We start from the raw sequence: 17,597 nt of genomic DNA, 5'->3' as shown, positions 1-17,597 counted from the left end.
CAGAAGAGGAGAAATGCCCACCTATAGAAAGCCATATCATGCTATATTGATCAGATACCTCTATATCCATGTTTCAAGGTACCAAACTTCACCTTGTTCAACGGAGAAGACCCCCATGCTTCATCAGTTGAGCATATAGACAGATTTTATGTCCAGTGCATAGCCATAGAAAATAACCCTCTGTTAAAACTAAGGCTTTTTGGAAATTCTCTCTCTGGACAAGCCTTCACCTGGTATACCAGCTTACCTGCCAATTCTGTTCAAACCTGGGAACATATGAAAAATGTCTTCCACAACTGGTTTAATTCAGATGTTCAAACCAGGATCCAGCCAGAAGTCACCATCAGTGATCTTGCTGCCCTCAAAAAGAGTGAAGATGAGCCTCTTGCTCAAGACTTCATCACCAGATTCAGAAAGCTCAAAATGAAATGCTGAATCCCTATGGAAGAAAGACACTTTATTCAGATGGCTCAAACCGCCCTTAAAATCTCTCTGAGGAAGAGATTTTACGGGATGCTGTTTGGAGATCTGGCAGAACTGGCAGACAAAGCGTCTAAGTACGAGGAACTGCTCAGAGAAGAACAACAGAAGAGGAACTCCTTCCTCTTCAGTACATCTGGTTGAGGTAGAATTAGAAGAAAGCACAGAAGGCTCGGAAGAAAGAGAAGTGGCAGTGGCAGAAATGGCAAAGTTGAAACATCCCATCAGTTGCAAGGCTCTGACAAAGCCACCAAATGACCAAAAGCCACCCCCATTCACGGGAAGGTTTGTCCCAAACAAACCAACACAGACCAAGTTCTATTTCTTCGATTTAACCAAGGTTGATGCTCTGTTTGATGAGATGCTGCTACAGAAGGCAATAGAGACACCTCACAAGTTGCCCAAGCCAGAAGAACTCAAGGGCAGACAATATTGCAAATGGCACAACTCTTGGAACCACTCCACCAACAGTTGCGTTGTCTTCAGGGATGTCATACAAGAATGAATAATAGCAGGAAGGCTAAAACTGGAGGAGAAACCTCCCTCAGTAACAACAGATCCTTTTCCCCAACCTCAAGTCAACATGGTTAACTTAAATTGGCCAGCACAGAAGAGAGGCAAACTAATGACAGAAGCTAGCTCCAGCAGAGGCAGAAGAGTGACAAGAGAGGCTAATCAAAGGCCAAAGGCAACCATCTCGGGTGGGGTAGTTCTGTACAGTAAGTGCAAATGTGAAAGTGAGTTAGAAGTAACTATGGGTAGGCAAAATCGGCCCACACCTAGTATTTTTGACAGGATGGGAACATCATACCAACAGGGCCCAGTTCTGGCTTCACTTAAAGATAGAGCTAGACAAAAGGACTATCCAAGGCCTGCCCAATGCAGCAGAAGAGTGATAGAGCAGCCAAAAAAGGAAATATCAATTGGGATGCCCGGAAATGAAAAGCCTTTGGCAACTATCATAGAAGGCAGATGGTATTCTGTTGGAAAAAATGGTAGACCAACTCTGGAACTAACCAGAACACGGGAAAGGAGAGTCCAAAGGTAATACTACACTTTCCTCAAAAACAGGGATGGCACACAGGTACTCCCAGAGACCAGTTCTGCCAGAAGAGGGAAAAACCCAGAAGTGGCTCCTCAAGCAGAACAAACGACATGTCAGCCATAAGAACGGAAAAAGATGGAATCTCCAGGCAGACTTTCCATCCATCTTCCCTCATCCTCAGTTAATCAGCTTGATCCTTCACAATCACAAGGTGAATCTGAACCTATTCCAACAGAAGGACAAGAAGATTGGACTGAAGAGGATGAAGAAGAGCAGATGGACTATGAACCATCTGCAGACGACCAGATTGGACTCCTCGAAACAGGAGAACAAGAGGACTGGACAGAAGAATATGGGGAAGAACAAATGGAATATGATGGAGAACTGGATGAAGAGACTGAGGCTTTCGGTGCAGAATTAGAGAGCCTGTTGCAGGGTGATCTAGGCATTAATATGGTGTTTATCTTGCCAGAAAAGTTCAGGGCAGCAGAAGGGCAAGAAAACACTCTGGAGAGAGACATGCTCTCCTAGGAAAGTTTTGAATGCAGATTGGCAGAAGTAGAGGAGGCGCTAGAACAACAAACACTTACTGCCAAAACAGGCACAAGTGCCATGAAAGTAGCCGCAGAACAGCTTTGTTTTTCCAAACCAACTAAAGAAATGGCCAATCATCTCAGACCTTTGTTTATAACAAAAAACTTTGGGGGTGTTCCTATTCCCAAAGTGATGGTGGATGGAGGTGCAACCATTAATCTTCTGCCTCACAGATTGCTGATCAAGATGGGTAAAACAGAGAAGGATCGAATTCCAACACAGTTGACGGTCACCAACTTTACTGGGGGCATCACTAAGACTCACGGAATACTAGATGTGGACGTCATAGTTGGAACCAATGAGTTGAAGATTGCATTTTTTGTGGTAGACACCACTTCTACCACTTACAATGCGTTGCTTGGCAGAGACTGGATCCACTAGAGTCTATGTGTTCCTTCCACTCTGCATCAGCAATTAGCCCTTTGGCATGAAAAAGGTTTCATGGAAATAGTAGAGGGCGATCCACGACTATTTTTGCCTTTTGCCATGTGTTTTGAGGCCAGGTATTATCATGATGATCTTGGTCTTTTCACATTCTTTGGAGTCAACCAGAACGGCCGCCCCCATGGTGTCACGGCCAAGAGACTCATTGAAGATGGTCTAGCCAGTTCTCTAAAGGACTGGAATAGACCTTTTGTTCTGAACCTCCAGAACTCTGATGTTTAGTCCCAATCAACAAGAAAAGGATCGAGCTGCAACAATCTGATCCATTACAAAAAGATTGTTGACATATTGGGAAGAAAGGAAACTCTTTATGCAGAATCCAGCCATTAATATGGCAGAATTCACCCATGAGAGCACTGAAGAACAGGAAGAGAGTTTACAAGAGGAAGTACTAAATTTTGCACCAGCAGCACTAGATGACTCTTTACCAGAAGTGGAAGATCCATTACAGGAGATAAACTTAGGAACAGAAGAGGATCCAAGACCTACTTTCATTAGTGCATTGCATGATTTTAGAGACTGTTTTGCTTGGCATTACCATGAGATGCCTGGACTGGACAGAAAATTGGTAGAACACAAGTTGCCAATCAAAGAAGGCTACCTTCCAGTCAAACAGGCCAGAAGAAGAATGTCTATGGAAACAGAACTGAAAGTTAAAGAAGAAATAGAAAGATTGGTCAAGGAAGGATTCATTAGGCCAGCCATCTATGCTGATTGGTGGTCAATATTGTACCAGTTCTTAAAAGAAAGACAGGGGTAGTTAGGATTTGGGTGGATTATAGGAATCTAAATGAAGCATCTCCTAAAGATGAATATCCTATGCCAATGGCAGATATGCTAGTCGATGGAGTTGCTCATAACCAAATGCTATCTTTCATGGATGGCAATGCAGGATATAATCAGATTATGGTGGCAGAAGAAGACATCCATAAGACAGCCTTCATGTGTCTAGGACATATAGGTGCTTTTGAATACACTGTAATGCCTTTTGGCTTAAGAAATGCAGGAGCCACTTATCAAAGAGCAATGAATTATGTTTTCCATGACATGATAGGTCATTCTTTAGAAGTGTATATAGATGATGTGGTGATTAAATCCCCCGAAGCAGGAGATCATGTATCAAATCTGAAAAGGGTATTCCTAAGAATGAGACAACATAAGTTGAAAATGAATCCCAAGAAATGTGTTTTTGGAGTTCAAGCAGGAAATTTCTTAGGTTTCTTGGTCCACCAAAGGGGCATAGAGATTGATAAAAATAAGGCAAAATCCATCATAGAAGCTCTACCACCTCGAAGAAAGAATTGCAGAGTCTCTTTGGAAAAATTAACTTTCTAAGAAGGTTTATATCCAATTCTACAAGGAAAATCTAACCTTTTTCCTTCTTGTTAAGATTGAAGCAAGAATAGACATTTAAGTGGGAGGATCTAGGAAATCAAACACTACCTCTCAAATCCACCAGTTCTATCCCCACCAAAGAGAGGCAGACCACTCAAATTGTATGTTTCTGCATCAGAAGTGTCCATTGGGAGTCTGTTAGTTCAAGATAACAAGGAAGGGAATGAACATGCAGTCTATTATCTAAGCAGAACTCTAACAGAAGTAGAAAGGAAATATTCTGCAATGGAAAGACTTTGTCTAGCCTTATACTTCACTGCTGTGAAACTCAAACACTACATGTTGCCATTCACCATTTACATCATTGCCAAGACAGACCTAATCAAGTACATGTTAACAAGGCCAATGTTGAGAGGCATAATTGGCAAATGGACTCTGGCTTTGACATAATTTGCTTTCAGATATGTTCCTCAAAAAGCTGTTAAAGGACAAGATGTAGCAGATGTCCTAGCAGATCATCCAAGGGAAGAAATTGAAAACATGGATTCCTTGGATATAGCAAAGGCATATCTATTTACTAGAGCTCATACTTGCCTTAACAATCCCATCTATTCAGTTCACCTAACACCTTGGAAGTTGTACTTTGATGGATCAAAGACTGATGTAACCTCTGGGGCAGAATTGTTTTGGAGGAGCCACTAGGGATCAGACACTGTTATTCTTTCTAGTTAGATATCCAATGCACCAACAACAGGGTTGAATATGAAGCTTTAATCATTGGCCTCGAAATGCTGGTGGAATTAGGAATCTAGTCTGTGGAAATCTTGGGAGATTATATGCTTGTGTTAAAACAGATTTCTGGAGAATACAAGTGTCTAAATCCTTCTCTAGCGATCTATCTAGTGGCAGCCAGAAATCTTCTGACAGAATTCAGGGAAGCTACTTGGGAACATATCCCAAGAGAAGAAAACTTTGCAGCCAATGAAATTTCTCAGATAGCAACAGGGGTATAAATGCCTGAAAACTGTGTCCAAAGGATCATCAAAGTAGGAAAGAAAAGTCTACCATCTGTTCTGACTAGAGGAATGGAGATAGATGTCAATTCTGCCATAATCACTGAAGATGACTGGAGAACTCCCATCATAAATTACTTACAGTATCGAACTCTGCCTTCTAAAAAAAGAGTCAGAATCATGGCCTTAAATTACCTTATGTGGAACGGAGATTTGGTCTGAAAAAGCAAAGACGAGTTACTTTTGAGGTCCCTAGGAAGAGTACATAAAGGTCATGGGAGAAACCCATGAAGGAATCTGTGGAGCTCATCAAGGTGGAAGAAAAATGTGCTGGTTAATTAGAATATATGGCTATTTCTGGCCAACCATGATGAAGGATTGCATTGAATATTCCAAGGGATGTGAGGCTTGTCAGAGGCATGGTCCTATCCAGCAGGCTCCTTCAGTTCCCATGAACCCAGTGGTTAAGCCATGGCCATTCAGAGGATGGGCAATGGATCTCATTGGCAAAATCTATCCAACCAGTAGCAAACAACATCGTTTCATCATTGTAGCTACAGACTATTTCATGAAATGGGTGGAAGCCAAACCTCTTAAATCCACTACATCTCAAGAGATCATCATCTTCATAGAAGAGCAGATTATACAAAGGTTTGGTATTCTAGAATCAATCACAACTGACAGGGGATCTTCTTTCATAAATGGAGAAATGCTAGATATGGTAGAAGCATTCAAGTTCAAGCTACTTCAATCCATGCCTTATTATGCCCAAGCTAATGGACAGGCAGAATCAAGTAACAAGGTGATCATTAACATTATCAGGAAAATGCTTGAGAAAAATCCAAAGCAATGGCATGAGAAACTATCAGAAACTCTGTGGGCATATAGAACTTCAAAGAGAGAGGCAACTATAATGACCACATATGGAAATAGCAGTCCAATCTCTCAGAATTGCTCAGCAACACAATCTGACTGGAGAAAACTACTCTCAAACCATGCTGCTAAAACTGGAAGGATTGGATGCAAGTAGAATTGACACCCTCAACAAACTCTTAGCAGGAAAACAGGCTGTATCAAGGGTCTACAACAAAAGAGTTAAAACAAGAGCTTTGAGAAAGGAGAAATCATCTGGAAAGCAGTCGTGCCCCTTGGAACACACATAGCTGGTTATGGAAAGTGGTCACCTACATGGGAAGGTCCTTTCATAATTAAGCAAATCCTTGGAACACACATATGCCATTGATTGGTGCTGCATGGATTTCTCTATCTCGATCCAGTAATCTGTATGCTAGCCTGGAAGCTGAGACCATATTCTGCACAAGGAAAGTTGTTTTGGTCTTAGAACTCAGTCTAGCCCCAAGCTTGTTCTGCACCTCTGCCAGCTGTTTTTGGACTTCTTCAATTTGCTTCTCCAGCTTATCGGCAGTGGCCTTGGCTTCTTTATAGCCTGCAACCATTTGGTCTAGTTCTGCTTTATGTTTTGCATAATCAGCCAAGTTGGTTTCATGAGTAGCCTTGCAGAACTCGGAGGCTTTGAAGGAGGGCTTGAGAGCTTCATAGCGATTGTGGAGATTGAGCACATCTCTTACCAAGCCTAGGCAGTTTCATTTTTCATTCTTCAAATCAAAATATTTTTTTATATTCTTTAATCACGAATACAAAGTGTAGCATAGCAATTAGTGATGGTGCAATTTTTATGAGAAATTAGAAATAAAAATAGGTAAATAAAAACTAAAAGCGTAATGGAAGAAGAACCTTTTCAATGGCGGATTGAACGTTGTTAAGGTCAACACCAGGAGCAGCAGAGGAAGAAGCTCTGGTTCGAAATTGTTGATAAAAGTGAGAGGAGGAGGAGGAAGAAGAAGAGGCGGGCTTTGAGAGCGAGAGTGAAGAGTGTAGGAGTGTGAGAGAAGCCATGGCCAAGCTTGTCATGGGTTTGCTCTTTTTCGATATATGCACCAGAGAGGGAGGGAGGGGGATAAGGTTATTTATAACGAAAATATGAAAATTTTAATAAATAAAAAAATATTTGTTGACAGTGGGATTTGAACCCACGCCCTTTCGGACCAGAACCTTAATCTGGCGCCTTAGACCAACTCGGCCATATCAACGTTGTTGTTAGGGAATAGGTATAATTTTACTTTATCATATAACATCGTTCGAGAAAAGTGAATGAAAAATCTACTTTATAACCCATGTTTTATTTTTTTTGCCACTGTAAATTATGTAATTAATGTAGATGTCCACAATAGGACAGGAGTTCAAAAACACGAAAATTTGGATGAAAATATTAATTTAAGAAAAAGGGTTATTTACTGTAGACTCCCTAAACTTGGCCCCCAGTTGCAATTGGGTTCGTGAACTTTTTTTTGGGGCAATTACATTCGTTAACTCGACAAATAGTTTCAATTGGGTCCTATCGTCCAACTTTGTCAATTTGTCTGTCAAAATGAGGGGGTAAAAGTGTCCTTTCTGTTTTTCATCCATCATCGAACCCAACTTCTTCATCCATCATCGACCCAACAACCCCACCTCCTTCTTCAAAGATTACTGCAACTATGTTGTCAAAAGTTATTTCCAAAGGAAGGGCCAAACTGCACAGAGCAATGATTTCATGTCTTCTTCTTTTTCTTTTTTTTCCCTCCTAATCACTGATTTTATTTTTTCCTTCTAGGTGATTAACAGCCTCAAGTTCCACTTCCACTTGTGTTTATCCGTAGGTGTCTTTTCCACTTTTTCCATACAGCCCAGCACTTCAAAAACAAAAAACAAAAAAGCTAAGAAACCATTGGCCTGAAATCAAAATCATCGTGACCCTTTTCTCAAGAGTGGAAGAGAGATGTTGTAACTTTTAAGTGGTTGGAGTTCACAAAGCGAAGCTAAATTGATGGTGTTGAAACTTTGAAACCTAGGTTAAGTAGAACAATGTTGTGTAGTTGCAGAGACAAAAGTATAAAGCTTGGAGTTGGATCTGCAAGGACTGAATTTGGCCCACTAAGTCAGAGATCGTACCGAGTCGAAGCGTTTATGAAATTCAGAGAGAGTCGATGTGGAATAGAAGAGAGAGTGGCTTTGGTAGCGCCCTTGGATTTTCGAACTTTTTTAGGGGGTGGGATAAGGAGGAGGGAAGAATGGGTTTTGAGGGGGTGGGATAAGGAGGAGGTAGAAATTGGTTGCGGGAGAGAGGGAGAGACAGAAAGGGAGAGTAGAGAGAGAGAGAAAGAGAGAGAGAGAGAGAGAGAGAGAGAGAGAGAGATTTGGGTTTGGATTTTTTATTTTTAAGTTTATTTATTTAATTAAATATAATTAAAATTTTAAAATATTTTAATTCAGATGGAAGGTAATAGCCCTCAAATTAACGGCCAAATTCACGGAAGGACTTAATTGGAACAGATGAGAGAGTTGGATGACCTAATTGCCAAAAAAAAAAAGTTCACAGACCCAATTGGCATAGGGGTGGGCGCGGTCCGGTTCACACCTCAAACCGGAATCGAAACCGGTATTATTTAACCGGTCCAGTTCGGTTCGGTTTAGGCAAAAAACATTTCAAAAATCGGCCGGTTCGGTTCTGACCGGTTTCGGTTTTGAACCGGATTATTAATTTATTATTAATTTAAATTTTTTTGAAAAAAAAATTATTTTTTTATTTTTTTTAAAAAAAATTATAATAAATAACTTATTTTTTTAGCTTAAAAATGAACAAATAATCCAATTCATACATTTAGAAATTTTTTGAAGTTGAACTTGGAAAATTAGTGATTATAAAAGTTAAAATATGGCATTAGATTTTAAAAATTTGTAAAAATATAAAATATAAAATATATGACCGGTCCGGTTCGGTCCGGTCCGGTGCGGAAAGATGTAAAACCGGAACCAGAACCGGTTGGAACCGGTTCGGTCCGATTTCGGTCCGGTTTGTTGACTTTTTTGGTCAACCGATTTTTTTCCGGTTTTTTTTTCACCGGTTCGGTTCGGTGTTCCGGTTTTCCGGTCCCGATGCCCACCCCTAAATTGGCACATGGGGGCCAAGTTCAGGGACATCTATAGTAAAAAACCCAAAGAAAAATAACAGTGGTTAAAATTCAAGAAAATGATGGAAATGAAATGAAAACTAATTAACAATAATGCAAGTATGGCTGGCTTGTTTGAGTTCATGTGAATATACTTGACGATGGTGGACAATGTTCTCTAGTTACCAAATGCACTTCAATTTTTTTTTTTTCAAGTATGACTTTATTAGGTTATCTCCAATTCATGAGGCCAAATTCAAAATATCCCAAATTATAGCCCAAAATTTCTTCTAAACCAAGAAAATGAAGGGGCCAAATAGCAATTCAGTTATTGCTTGGACTCAAAAAAAATTTCAGTGGAGCCCACTCAGCCCATGTGCAAGTGTTTGGGCCTAATTTGGCAAGCACGGTCCAAAATCAAAAAGCCCACAAAACAGAAAAGAACAGAGGACTAGACTTTGATTCAAAAAGAGAGAGTCCAAAAACACATCAAAGGCCCACGTCTTTCACGAAATGACAGAGTTGTAAATGGCATTTGACCACTAGAACAGATCAATAAAAAAAAATCGGATTGGGCCCAACCTCTAAATACTCACCATTAATCTCAAAACCCAGAGTACGAGATCAGCAGATTTTTTGGAAAGTCTATTCTCATAACCCACATGACTACCTGACTTTGAAAAATCGACAATTCCAACTATCACAAGAGAGTTGATTGGTAATTAATAAAAGCAGGTCATTAACAGAAAGACTTCTCTGAAACTCTGCGGCCAAAAGATCAGAACCTTTTTTTTATTTTATATATATATACAATTCTGCACCAAAGCAGGTGGCCTTTTCAAGAGATAAGCAGACTACGATTTCAAGAGATAAGTAGGGAGCAAGGGAGTTGTTCAAACAGGGAAAGCAAACTGACCATCATGGTAGATTGAGTTTTTCTCTTTATAAGGAACAAACAGAGAACAAAGGGAGTTGATTTTTTTTTTTCTTCAGAAAAACAAAGAAAATACCTCTATGAAAGATGATTGTTGATGGTTCTTATCTGCCAAAACAATGACTTCCTTCTTTTACGGCTTTGAAAAGAGAAAAGATTTTTTTGAAGATCTACTGCCCATTTTAAAGATTAAAAAACCCACTATAGCATTTCCTATAAATATGAGAGGAGGTGAACAGATCAAAGGACAACCAAAAAATCAATCAAAAGCAAAAACTCAAAATGATCACTTGATCTCAAAAACCTTTAAAATACTGAAGCAACCAAAAGCTCATTGAGCCACAAGAAAGAAGACAGCTACAAATCAAAATTTCCAACTCTAGTTCAGACTTAGAGAAATAAGTCATTCAAAACGAGATTTCTCTCATTACAAATTTGGTCCAGCATAAGCCAAATCAAGAAAAGAGTTCGGGTTTTACAAATATGAAAACCTCAACAGATTTATGGAGAGCCATAATCAAGCAGAACAGGTACTACAGTGCAGTTCCAGCTCAGTAATCATCAAGTCCAGCCACTTCTGCCCCTTCCAGACTGAAGAGGTTCCAATTCTGCCCATTCAAAAAGCCTTCCAGGGCTTGAAATAGATTAAAGCTCTGCCAAACTCGAACATTGGTTTCGATTTACAGCTGAAACTTGACAGTTGAAAGTGTTGATAGTCTAGTCCAACACAGACATATCCAATCCAGTCCGGATCAGAAGCATTTATCCAGACAGAAATTGAAGTCCAGCTCTCTCTTTTTGTCTTTTTAGAGTTGGTCTTCCCTTTTTGAGTTTTGTAAAAGGCACTTCTGCCTAAAATAGTTCGCTATCTTATCATTTATTCTGGCCAGAACTACCAATTTTGTATTGTGAAAAATTGTGAAAGTCTTCACCAGTCTGAGGCAAGAAAAGAACTTACGTGGGAGATATTCCTCACCCAAATTCACAATCGCTTGCTTAGAAATCAGTAACTTGGGGCGCAAGTAATCTATTTTTAAGAAGTCTGCTAGAATTCTCATTGCTGGCAGTGGCAAGCTCGCACACTAAAGAAAGTTGGCTTGTTGACCAATCAATGGTTTTCAAGGCAATGGGGAACTTTACCCTACCATCACATGAACGAACATAAAATGGGTGAACAGCAAGGAATCAGATTGGGGCCCGCGCTGTAGTGATTGTTTGTTGCTTGAAGCAGCAGCTTGCCAAATGTCGACTTATGGTGATGTTGCCGTTGGAATCCAACAGCAAGAATTCAAATTTCATTTTGATTTTAATTTATATATTCTAATAGTAACTTAAATCAACGATCTAGATTAAATCTAAACTATTTTAACGGTATAAAAAAAAATTTCAACGGCTCAAATTTAAATCCAACAGTCAAAATAATATTTGAAATTAATCTAAATCAGATCCAACCGTAAAACTCACTCCAAACTCTATAAATACTCACCTTTTTTTTTTCTTTTTCTATTTCTCAATTTATTTTTCCTTTGTCAATTTCATCAATCTCCTTTCATTCTCATACTTTTCATATCATTTTAAGCACATCATCTTTTTCATTCTCATACTTTTCATATCATTTTAAGCACATCATCTTCTTCATTCTCATACTTTTCATATCATTTCAAGCTTTCAATGGATAACCATGACAAGGCCATGTTTTCCTTTATCCCCTGAGCAAAAGTTAATTTCTGTCGTATGCTCACATGGGGATGCTCGGTTGACGCGACTGATGAGTATTGTAGATTGGGTGAAAGCACAGCTCTTGAATCACTCTGTAAGTTTTGTTGCGCTGTTGAAGCCGTGTATGGACAATGGTACCTCAAGCCTCCAAATCTGGTTAACCTTTACAAGCTATTGCACAAGGCAAGCCGTCCAGGCTTCCCAGGCATATTAGGAAGTCTTGACTACATGCACTGGGAATGGAAGAACTGCCCATATGCTTGGGCAGACTAGTTTACCAGTCACCCAAAAAAAAACAAAAAACAAAAAAGAGCTCAGTGTTGTGCTAGAGGCCATGGCCTCTTACGACACATGGATATGGCATGCCTTTTTTGGAGTCCCTGGATCCAACAATGATATCAACATTTTAGCTCGTTCTCCATTGTTCAATTATGTGGTGCATGGAGTGGCTCCTGATGTTGAATATATTGTCAATGGAAATCAATACTATTTGGGCAACTATTTGGCAGATAGGATCTACCCCGGTTGGGCTACTTTGGTGAATATCATCTCTTCTCCTGATAACCCAAAGAAGAGGCCTTTTGCACAAACAAGCTCGATGGGCTATTGTTTGGGGCCCTACACGTATGTGGTGCAAGGATAACCCCCACTCAATCATGATGACATGTATAATTTTGCACAACATGATTGTGGAGGATAGTATGAATATGTTGAAGAGGAATCTAATGATGAGGATACGTGTCCACAATGATCTAGGAAGGCCAGAGCAAGACAATATGAGCTGGAGCCAAGCATTACATACGACTACCACCAAGATAGGCAGACTCTCTCTGATTACATGATTCGTCATAATAGAGTTCGATCTCCACATGTGCATCAGAGTCTCCGACATGATTTGATCGATCACCTTTGGAGGAGCTTTGGAGATGGTGAATGAGGTCGACAAATGTTTCAATCCTCCCTTTGTGTTTCAATTATTTTGTGTGTTTTATTTTGGAATAAAATTATATTTGTGGAATTTCAAATTTTTTAGGTCAAATTGCTCAAAAAATTAAATTATGAAGTTATTTAAAAATCTTAAATGAAGAAAAGTTATACGTTTAAAAAAAAAATAAACTTAAACCATTCTTAAACAATTTAATAAAGTTGCGGACTTAAAATTTAGGCTTATTATCACAAAACATCCTTGAGGTTTACGAAACTATCAGATTGCATCCTTAATGTTTTTTTGTGTCACTTATGGTCCTCAAGGTTAGTATGTGCAATCACAAATGGTCCCTGACGTTAGGGTCTGTCAAAAACTCTGTTAGTTTGCTATCGTGGCATACATATATATCACAAAACATCCCTGAGGTTTACACACTTATCACAAATGGTCCTTATGAATTTTTTTTTTAAAATTTAAAATTCATAAAATTTTGGTTTTCTTTTTAAAATTATTTATAAATGAAAAAATAATTTATAGAAGGATTTTAATCTTGAGGACCATTTATGAACCCTAAACCTTTAGTTTTTTTTTTCATTTTTAAATTTTATGAATTTTAAATTATTTTTTAAAAACTTCATTAGTTTGTTGATGTGGCATATATATGGAGCCCACATCTACAATAATATAGTGTCACATGTATTTAAAATTTAATATATATTTTAAAATAATTATAATTCATAAAATTTTAAAAACAAAACAAAAATTTTATGAATTTTAAATTAAAAAAATTTCGTAAGGACCATTTCTGATAGGTGTGTGAACCTTAAGGATGTTTTGTGATATACATATATGCCACGTCAGCAAACTAACGGAGTTTTTGACGGAACCTAACGGCAGGGACCATTTGTGATCATGCATGCTAACTTTGAGGACCACGAATGACAAAAAAAAACATTAAGGATGCAATCTGATAGTTTCGTAAACCTTAGGGACGTTTTGTGATAATAAGCCTAAAATTTAAGTCCGGAGGGTTGGGAGAAAAAACGATTTAAGTCTGGGCAAAACCCAAATAGTTAGTTTTTGAAGGGGGGGAAATTTGGGTTTAGCCCCAAATGGGTTGGGGAAGGCCTTATAATCAATCTCGCTCACTTCAGGACCTAAAATGAGAATCTGTGAGGACCAATTTAACCTAAGTCACATAATTATATTAGATTTCTAGTTACTAAAATACGAAACGGGAAAAGTACGAATAAATACATACGTGTTTATTCAACAAAAATTTGGAAAGATACAACTGAAAAGTTCAGCCACTATATAATATTTTATTTGATTTATTTAAAACACCACGTGAATGGCACATGCGGCTTCTGTTGAGGGTAATCTCAACCTTTTAATCCTCAAACCCCTTTTAGCGCTTCGTATGCCCAATTCACAAATCAGACTTGGAGATTCAATTTGGGACTGAGAGAAAGAGAGACCACGATTAAGAGATTCTCCAGAACCCACCCTTAATGACAGAACCCAACCCCATTTGCAGACGTTCTAACCTTCTCATTTTGCTTATGTTCATCAATTTCATGAACAAGGCAATAAATTTCAGTTGAAGACAGGATGCATAGGAATATACATGCTGCTTTTAAAAAATCAAGTTCGACCACTTTTATTACGGATGATGATTGCGTATCTGCCAGTGTGGAATTGATGCTGAAACGATTATTTGCTGGTCTTATGATAATGCAGGGATGAGGTTATATGTGTGTTGTAGAGAGAAGTATGGTGGTGGCTATGGTTGGAAGGACTCGAAAATGTCTAAGCATGCCAAAAATGTCATATGTCGATTGATCAGACGAATAAACTCACTGGAAGAAAAAAGGGCTAAAGACAAGAAGATTGTGCAAGAGCTAAGAGATAGAGAGAAAAAATTTCGTAGTGGGCTGCTGAGTTGTTTGGTTGTAATTTTTTTGTTGTTCACTGTATTAGTCAGCTTTTTATTTGGTTGAAAGTAGTGGCATTCTTGTGCTTTCTTTTGGCTTAACGAATGTAGTGGCCTTTTTATTTGGTTCAATGTAGATTTGGCTTAATGAATTTGGTTGAATGTAGGCCTTTTTTTTTTGGGTAACTGAATACTTCATTACGCACAAGCCAAGGCAAAATACCCAGAAACTAGAAACAGAGTAGTACAATAAAAGCAAGGCAGAAAGCCTACACTAATCCAAGAGAACCAGTATCAACCAAAAGAAAAATACTGACCGAAAATTACAACAGAAACAGAATGTAGGCCTTCTTGGTCTAGATTTAATCTGTGAAATACTTCAAAATTCAACATCCAACGTTTCTAATCCATCCAAATTCAACATATTAACATCTCCAACAGTTGAAATCCATCCAAAAATAGCCATTTGTTGAAAATATGCATTCCAACATTTGAAATACATTCAAAATCTATCCAAAATACCCATCTGTTCAAAATATACATTCTAGCATTTGAAATACATACAAAATCCATCCAAAATAGCCATATATTCAAAATACACATTCCAACATCTACTAGCCATCTGTTCAAAATATACATTCCGACATCCATCCAAAATAGCCATATGTTCAAAATATACGTTCCAAAATCCATCCAAAATAGCCATATGTTCAAAACACCCGTGAAATCCATCATCAAAATGTAGTCAATGAATCTACTTTACCTCCATGGCCTTGCCCTTTTTGCAGGGGATTTGAACTTTTCCCTTGTGGCCTGGAAATGTTTTGAGTGGTAACAGCAGACTATGGTTATGAAACAAAATTGCTTGGACCTGCTTGTGAAGCAAAATTGCAAAGAGCTGGTTGGGAAGCAACATTGGTTGGAGCTGTTTGGCTTGCAGTAGCTGTAGTCGTTGTCAAACCTCCTCTAATTGCTTGCAAATAAAATTAATCACAATTAAAACAATTCAAATGAGTCATCCAATTAAAACATTCAATATAATTTCACATTATTTACCTGTAACTTAGGTCTTGTTGTTTTTGTAGATTGATAGACTAAGTTGGTTCTTCTTCTCATTCCTTTTCCTCTTCCTCTCCGTCTTCCTCTGCCTTTGCCTTTGTCTCTTCTCATATTGTTGTCTGCCCTTCCACAATTAGCAGCATTATGGCCTTCTCCTTCACAAACTAAGTAATGGATTACAATTCCATATCTCCTAAGCTTAGTGGCACCCTTTGGGATCTCATCAACCGGTCTAATCCTTGCCTTCTTTGGCCTACCACTCTGTTTGTGATATAGTGGGGGTTTAATTAGCCTATGACCTGATTTTCTCCATAATTGTTGGGTTGGCATTGGTGAAATGTAATTACTATAAACCCTATCATAAGCTTCTCTCTTATACACCTCATTAACATACCTCATTGGGCTCCTGTGTTGCCTTGATATTGCAACCACGGCATGGCAACATAGGATGCTACATAGATCCCATTTTCTACAATAGAAAAAGTGAGTATTTAGATCAACTGCATATTGTCCACCAAGCATATGGGTGACTTAAAACCTGTTTCCACTTGCATTCTGTGTAATGCATGCGACACTATCTTTCAAATTCTTTTCAATAATTTGAAAGACCCTTGGCCCAACTCTTTCAGTCCATTTCACCTTTTTTTGTGTTGCAACTCTCAACATCAAATATGTTCTTATCCTTTCCACTATCGTGATTATTGGTTTATCTCTTGCCTCCAAAATTGCTGAATTGAAACATTCACATAAATTGTTCAGAAGTATATCACACTTGGTCCCAATACTAAAGTGTGACCTGCTCCAATGAATTGTTGGCCTATCTTTAAGCCATGCATGACTGGTGCAGATATTTCCATAATATTGTCCATCTCAGCTGCCCACCAAGGAAGTGTTGTACTTCTAGCAGCAGCCCATAGCCTCTGTTTAAGTGCCAAACTACCATGCCTAGCAACTTTGAAATTATTGTGCAGATGCCTTACACAATGCCTATGTTCAACATCTGGCTTTAAAGCCTTAATTGCTTGCCCCAGTCCTTTTTGTTTGTCAGTGATAAAAATCCAACCATTTTCAATGCCTCTTACCCCAACATCATTGAAGAATATATCTAAAAACTATGTTCAAGTGTCTCTACTTTCTGTCTCCATAACAGCAAAAGTTATTGGGAACATGCCATTGTTAGCATCAATCCCAACAGCACTTAAAAGTTGTCCTGGATGTTGTCCTTTGATGAAAGCCCCATCAAAACCAACCATGGTTCTGCATCCTTCAATAAACTCCTTCCTCAGTTGAGCAAAACATATATAAAGCCTCAGAAAAATTGAATCATCTCCCCGCAATAATGTCTTCACTAAAACATTGCTCCCTGGGTTTTGCCTCTTAAGCTCCTCACAATAATCCCACAGCTTTGCATATTGTTCTTCAATGCTTCCTTGAATCCTCTCATTTGCCAAATTCTTTGCCTTGTAGCATTGGTCCCTAGTAACATCTATACTGTAATGTTTCCTCACCAATGACATGAAGTTAGGAACTGACATGTTAGGATTGGTTCTGAAATCCTCATTAAACCTTTTAGCCAACCATTATGAAGTGGCAAACCTAGTTCTTTGAGATATGTCGTATGTATGAATTGGATGGTATGTCTTCACTCTAATAGTAGGTCTTTTCCCAACACGTGCATCATACAATAACTAAGGACAATCTTCAAGTTCATCTTCACCCTCTTCACCCTTAGCATGCCTCTTACTCTTATCACTCTTACTATGCCTCTTTGCCTTATCACCATCATTATTACCATCGTATACCAGCCTCACCCTATTAGGCTCATTCTTCACAAACCTTAGTATTCTAGCACACCTGCATGCATAGTATTTTATGGCCTCTCTATATTCCTACATATTAGAAAACTCTAAACCCTAGTGGAATTTTGGATTTTATAGGTCATGCTATTTATTGTATTGCTTGAATTTTGGTTGCCTCAAACCTCTCTTCTTTCCATGTTCATCTTCATTATCTTCATGCAAACTTTCTAAGTCTGATGTATTATAACCATCAGTCTTACCCTCACCTAGTTCTTTATACTCATCATCTTGCTCTTCAGTTACA

The 17,597-nt window shown here is 38.6% G+C and overlaps 1 protein-coding gene and 1 non-coding gene across 2 annotated transcripts; both read right to left on the bottom strand.

Annotated features, from left to right (window-relative positions):
• Positions 1 to 6,119: 6,119 nt before the first annotated feature.
• Positions 6,120 to 17,029, bottom strand: LOC117630376. Its single transcript, XM_034363111.1, has 3 exons — positions 16,627 to 17,029; positions 16,291 to 16,527; positions 6,120 to 6,505 (listed from the first exon to the last, which is right to left on the bottom strand). Exons 1-3 carry the CDS (start codon positions 17,027 to 17,029, stop codon positions 6,120 to 6,122), a joined length of 1,026 nt encoding a protein of 341 aa, XP_034219002.1.
• TRNAL-AAG lies at positions 6,942 to 7,022 on the bottom strand. The gene has a single exon. It is a non-coding gene; the product is annotated as a tRNA-Leu (tRNA).
• Positions 17,030 to 17,597: the final 568 nt, after the last annotated feature.

The sequence above is a fragment of the Prunus dulcis genome, chromosome 6, assembly GCF_902201215.1.
Source record: "Prunus dulcis chromosome 6, ALMONDv2, whole genome shotgun sequence".
Classification (NCBI taxonomy): Eukaryota; Viridiplantae; Streptophyta; class Magnoliopsida; order Rosales; family Rosaceae; genus Prunus; species Prunus dulcis.
Note: the sequence above shows the minus strand (reverse complement) of the source record. Positions and strands in the feature narration are given on the sequence as shown.